This window comes from Episyrphus balteatus, chromosome 4, assembly GCF_945859705.1.
Source record: "Episyrphus balteatus chromosome 4, idEpiBalt1.1, whole genome shotgun sequence".
Classification (NCBI taxonomy): Eukaryota; Metazoa; Arthropoda; class Insecta; order Diptera; family Syrphidae; genus Episyrphus; species Episyrphus balteatus.
This window is the reverse complement of record NC_079137.1, coordinates 57,844,590-57,850,589: the sequence shown is the minus strand read 5'-3', so window position 1 is coordinate 57,850,589 and position 6,000 is coordinate 57,844,590. Positions and strand designations below refer to the sequence as shown.

Sequence of the window (6,000 nt, the reverse complement as noted above, 5' to 3'; positions counted from 1 at the left end):
GTCACATCAGCATGAATAAAACAGTTAAGACCACAAATAAATTTTAAAAGTTATAATACTTTGTTATAGAGACTTTAGTCATAATATTTGGACATACCCCCTCCATAATCTTATGTGTATAGGTTACGTGATTTCAATTGGCTAACGTTTGTGAGTTTGTGATATCAAATATTATTTCCTTAGAATCGTTAAATCAGCCAACAAAAAAAAAAAAAAAAATAAAAAAAAAACGATGCTGATTATGATAATCACAGAAATGAATAAAACAGCGAGTTTGTCTAACTTCGAGCAACATTCATTGTTAGCTCTCGCTAAAGAACAGTTATAATAGTTCATCCCCCAGCTAAAACAGGGTTGCATTTTAATAAAGTTTCGTGTCAAACTTAAAGTGTAAAACAGTGTTTTAAAAATATAAATTTTTTAAGAACAATAAAATTAATTAAAAAAAAAAATTCAAAATAATACAAAAATGTGCACCGTAGAAGCTCAACCTATTCATGTCTACCAAGGAACTTTGGACTTGGAAAGTAAAATTGATGAGTGGGATTTAAGGAATCAAGATGCAGCAATTAATATTTGTGACTTGTCACAACTTGTCAGTAAATATAATGACTGGAGAAGACTTATGCCAAATGTTATGCCATATTATGGTGAGTAAACTTAAAAGTTTTTTCAAAAATTTCAATTTTTTAAATTAAATTGCAGTTTTTAAATTTTTATTTTAAATTAAATTGTAATATTTTAAATTTTTTATTTAAATTAAATTGTAATTTTTTTTAATTTTTTATTTAAATTAAATTGTAATTTTTTTAATTTTGTATTTAAATTAAATTGTAATATTTTTTAATTTTTTATTTAAATTTTAAATTATTTGAATAAAATTGTAATTTTTTTAAATTTTGTTTTTAAATTAAATTGTAATTTTTCTGTGTTTATTTTAATTTTTAATAAAATATATTTATTATTTTTTGTTAATTAGCCATCAAATGTAACGATGAATTACCAATTTTGAAAACCCTTGGCGATTTGGGTACTGGTTTTGATTGTGCATCGAAAGCTGAAATTGAACAAGTCCTCAGTCTCGGATTCGATTCGGAGAAAATTATCTTTGCCAATCCAATGAAGTCAATTTCACACATTCAATATGCTAAAGAGAATAATGTCACTGACAGTACTGTTGATAATGAATTTGAAATTTACAAAATATTCAAAAATTATCCTGAATCAAAGTAAGTTTTTTAAAATTTAATTTTTCTTGTAACTTTTTTTTTATAAAATATTTTTTTTTTTATATTTTTAGTGTTGTTGTACGTTTTCGTTCAGATGCAAATAAGGCATTAAGTCCACTTGGTAATAAATTTGGTTGTAATGCTGAAGAAGATGGTGTTGCTTTGATGCTCTTGGCTAAGGCGCTTGACGTTAATGTGAGTACAATTTTTTAAGTATATGTACATATTTATTTTTCATTTTATTTTTAAAATTAAAAATAACAAAATTGAGTAAATAGAGGAAAACAACAGAAATGCAAATATTGAAAAAAAGCAGGAAAATAAAATATTTGTTTTGGTAGAGCCACGTATTGTGCAAAGTTAATATTTGAATAATATTTTGTTTTCTCAAATTCAATAATATTTTATTTGATAAATGACACAAATATATTTTATGCGTTCAATATTAAAGAATAGAACATTTTGTTTAAACAGATTTTAAACAACAAAAAAAAAAACAAAATTTGACGCGTTCGAGTTATATAATTCCGTGTGTGCCAAAATTCGCTTTTCAAAATTCTTCAGTACTTCGGTATATTAAAATTCTTGGATCCAAAATTCTGAAAATTCAAAATTTTGTATTTTAAAGTTTTAAACCCAGTTTTACAAAATTTTGAAAAGCAGAATTATACATAAAACAAATTGATAAAAAATATCTATCAGATTTTTTTAAACAAATACTAACAATACAGTGTGCATTTTTTTGGTGAAAAAAGGTCTTTTGTTTTTCAAAATCATTATCAACAGTATATAGACTTTTTTTTTAGGTTTTTGAAATGTTCAAAACAATTAAAAAGAGTTTTCTATTTTTTTTTTTAACAAAATTTTTTAATCAGAAAATTTTAGATTGAAATAAAAAATGATTTTTTTTTTGGCTTTTTTTAATCAATTTTTATAAAAACAAACCACTAATTTTTTTTCTAAGTTTAATTTTGATCGTAGTTATTTTTTTGATAAAACAAATATTTTTAAAAAATACTTTTTTTTTTCAAATTTTTGTTTTATGTTTTTTTGAGAAACTATTTTCAATAAAAAAAAACTATTTGTTTAAAAAACGACTCTAATGATTTAATTTTTTTTATAAAAATTTTTTCTCATACAAAAAATCAAAGAAATCAGAAGCGTTTGAGCAGGTGTAATATGTATTAAAATAAAAAACAAATTTAATTTTTTTTTTTATTTTTCAAATAGTTTTTTGAAAAATCCAATTTCGTAAGATCCCTTTTTTTTTAAATATCTGTATAAATTAATATTTCCCAAAATTTTGGATGGCCTTTCTTAAATAAATTATCATTAATCACATTTAACAAAATTTTAATTTCTGATTTTGAAAATTTGATAAGCTATTGAAAAAATATTAAAAAAAAACAAAAAAAAAATTTTTTTTTTGAAAACTAAAAAAATGTTTATTAAAAATTTGCATAGGAATTTTTTTAGCAAAAATTGCTATAATGATTTTAAAGTTTGTGATGAAATAAATTACATGGATCATTGAAATCGATTTTTTCAAAAACAATTGACTGATATAGCTTGTTTTAAAAATTAAAATTAAGTGAACAGTTTTGGCTTTTTAAAAAGATATCACTCATAACTAAAAGTGTTGCCGTTGTTATTAATTTACCTTAGTAAAAAATGATTATATTGAACCTCTTTACCTCTGCAAAAAAAAAAAACAATTTCAATTCTCGTCGCTTAAGTTATCGTACTCGTGCCGTAAAACGTTCTGCATAATCTAGATTGTATTGATATAAAAACTGGCATTCATTTTTAATTAATTTCTATTTTCTACTTTCGAAATCAAACTGATGAAAAAAAATTTTAATTTCTGAGACTGCTGATAAAAAAAAAACTTTATCCTATGATTCCAGTTTAAGATAATTAACTTTAATGATAAGATATCTTTTAACTAAAATTTTCATCAAGTACGTACTTGAACTTGTAATGTCTTTAAATAATATCTACTTGAAATGATATTATAAACGTATAAAACAAATACAGATCCTCGTTAACTAATTTTGGTTTTGTGGTTGGTCGTGCGAAAATCTGTGTGAATTGCGATTAGAAATGGTTTTTTTATGGGCCAGGGTTAAGTTTTGAGATAAGTGTATACTTTTTTGTTTTTAATGTTATAGAGTTTAGTCATCTTAGGATTGTACTTAGATCTTTTCTTTTGAATTTTGTGTCTTTTATTTTCTTTGACACTTGAACTAAAACATTAAAACAACGAACAAAATTTCAAAATGGTGTTCCACAGGATTCCACTCTAGGGCCTAGTTTCTTTAGGAAAACAAATCTTAAGATATTATCTAATGTTTGAGTAAATATTTCCAATTTCTTTCAGGTAAAAGGAGTAAGTTTCCATGTTGGATCTGGTTGTGGTGATTTGCCAGCTTACGGAAGAGCTATTTGTACAGGAAGTGCCTTATACAAAGCTGGAAATTTGATTAAACACAATATGGAATTATTTGATATTGGTGGTGGATTTCCTGGAGATGATGACGAGATGTTTTCCAATATCGCCGAATTAGTGAACAAGTCTTTGGACAAATATTTAAGCGATGTGAAAGCTAAAGTTATTGCTGAGCCAGGACGTTACTTTGTGTCAACAGCTTATACAACAATTTGCAAAATCTATTCAAAACGTGAACTCAGAGGTCGTGAGGGTCAATTGGAAAAAGTCATGTATTATGTAAATGATGGAGTTTATGGAACATTCAATTGCATTTTATATGAAGATATTAAATATAATGTAATTCATTTTAAGGTAAATAGTTTAGACTTTGGTCAAACAAAAATAAATTTATTAATTTTGATTTTATTTTTTTTTTTTATTTTTAGAATGCTGATAGTGAAACATTTAGCAGTTTAATTTGGGGACCAACTTGTGATGCTTGTGATAAGATCTGCGACAATATTAATTTACCGAATCTCAAAGATGGCGATTTTATTGCATTTCCAAATATGGGCGCTTATTCTATTCCAACATCGAGTCCATTTAATGGATTTACATTGCCAAAAACGAGATTTTATATTAGAAAAGATTTGCAAATGATTTAAGATAAATATTTAGAAAATTAAATTTAGAAATTAAGAATTAGAATAATTTATAAGACATATAGGTACTTAAAAAAAATATAAAAATCCGAATAAAAACTCAAAATATAATTAGAATAAAAAAAAATCTTTTCATTTATTAAAAAAATAGAAATGCATACAGGTACAGGATTGAAAAACTGAAAAAGTGGTCATCGGGGTTTGGTTGTTTGAAGTCAAATTTTTTTTAATTTTTTTTATTCTGTGTCAAGTAATAAGGATTAAGAGACGTTTGCTGAAACGAAATGTAAGCATTTAATATTTTTAATTCTTGAAGGGTCATGAAGATAAAAATAACTAATGAGGTCAAATTTTTGAAATAAAAAAAATATTTTTTTAACCATTTTAAATATAATAACGAACTTTAAAATTGCATTTTAAATATAACCGTTTTCTTGATTTTTTCCCGTTAACAACGTAAACAAATTTAACGAGTTTTAAAATGTTTTTTTAAAGCTTATAATTTTGTTTAAAAGAATATTTTTTTTGAAAAAGGGTCTATGAATCTTAAAATTTGGTTTTTATGTACCTAATATTCTAATTTCTTTCGAACGGCACATCGTGTTTTTGATAGAAAATTTTATTAAAAAAAATTGAAAAATCTTTGTTATGAGAAATAAAATAACATATCTATGCTATCTATATCTGGCAGAGCCTCGTAAGAACTTTTTGGATGTCTTAAAAACTCTCTAAAAACTTATTTACTTGGCTTTTAAATTCAAAATATATACAAGTTATTTAACAAGACTCGGTTGATAGTTAAAAACCGACAATATTGTACTCAACAATTTGTCATTTATTGATTACACTGGTTAAGAAAATTAAATTTTTTTTTTGTCGCCGAAACAAAAATATACTTTTGTGAAGGTTTTCGGTGTGCTGAACTCGAATCCGAAGTAAAAAGAAAATTAATCAGATCAGATCAGATAGAAAATGCAGTACTTCGGACCTTATTCTTTTATATAAGAAAAATTGTTTGAGCATATTCAGTAACGGTTTTTACATTCTGACTAAAATAAAATTGATGAAAATGTGGCTCAATGACAAATCAGAGATATTAGATATTTTTTTTCTTCTCAGAAATCTTATATCTTAGGGTTATTTGTTTGTTTTCGTGTTGTTTGGTTAATTTCGAATAGCAAACCAGTGCACTTGATGGGAAAATCATCATTAATTATAGGTAGTATATTGTCCCATCAGGTAGATAATGCGACTTGAAGAGAGAAAGCTATAAGACCTCAACCAAACAAAACGCGTAAAATTTGCAAACAAAAAGTAGACAAAATAGAAACACAATTATCAAAAAATTATGTCTTTGCAATTATTTTTTGGTTGATGGAAGGTATAGTCTGTGTCACGAGGAAGATGAAGAAGTGTGCTCATCTTTATTTTTGGCAAAAAAATGAAAGGTTAAAATAATTGCCAAACACGAATACTTTTTAATAGTATCAACCACCTGTTGTTATTTAAGCAAATTTGCAAAATTTTGAAGGAGTCAAAGCAAAACCGAAAATAAAATAATGACATTTTAGAAATCTAAAATAAAAAATTGTGTAATGAATTTTTTTTTATTTCTTATATTTAACAATTTTGTAGAAGAAAATTAGAAAGGTAATTGCTTAATTTGATTTTCTAAATA

At 24.7% G+C, this 6,000-nt stretch overlaps 1 protein-coding gene across 1 annotated transcript; it reads left to right on the top strand.

Moving 5' to 3' along the window:
- Window positions 1-284: 284 nt before the first annotated feature.
- Window positions 285-4,437, top strand: LOC129918470 (ornithine decarboxylase 2-like). The gene is made up of 5 exons (XM_055999054.1): window positions 285-650; window positions 980-1,229; window positions 1,301-1,424; window positions 3,610-4,032; window positions 4,107-4,437. The coding sequence occupies exons 1-5, from the start codon at window positions 470-472 to the stop codon at window positions 4,323-4,325; spliced, it is 1,197 nt and encodes a 398-aa protein (XP_055855029.1). The 5' UTR covers window positions 285-469; the 3' UTR covers window positions 4,326-4,437.
- The last annotated feature ends 1,563 nt before the right edge of the window (window positions 4,438-6,000 follow it).

Bases quoted from the DNA above. Each gene is read 5' to 3' on its own strand.
- LOC129918470 (XM_055999054.1), top strand. From the start codon at position 470: ATGTGCACCGTAGAAGCTCAACCTATTCATGTCTACCAAGGAACTTTG. The intron at 651-979 runs GTGAGTAAACTT...TTTGTTAATTAG, and splicing joins AAATGTTATGCCATATTATG to CCATCAAATGTAACGATGAA. The intron at 4,033-4,106 runs GTAAATAGTTTA...TTTTATTTTTAG, and splicing joins ATAATGTAATTCATTTTAAG to AATGCTGATAGTGAAACATT.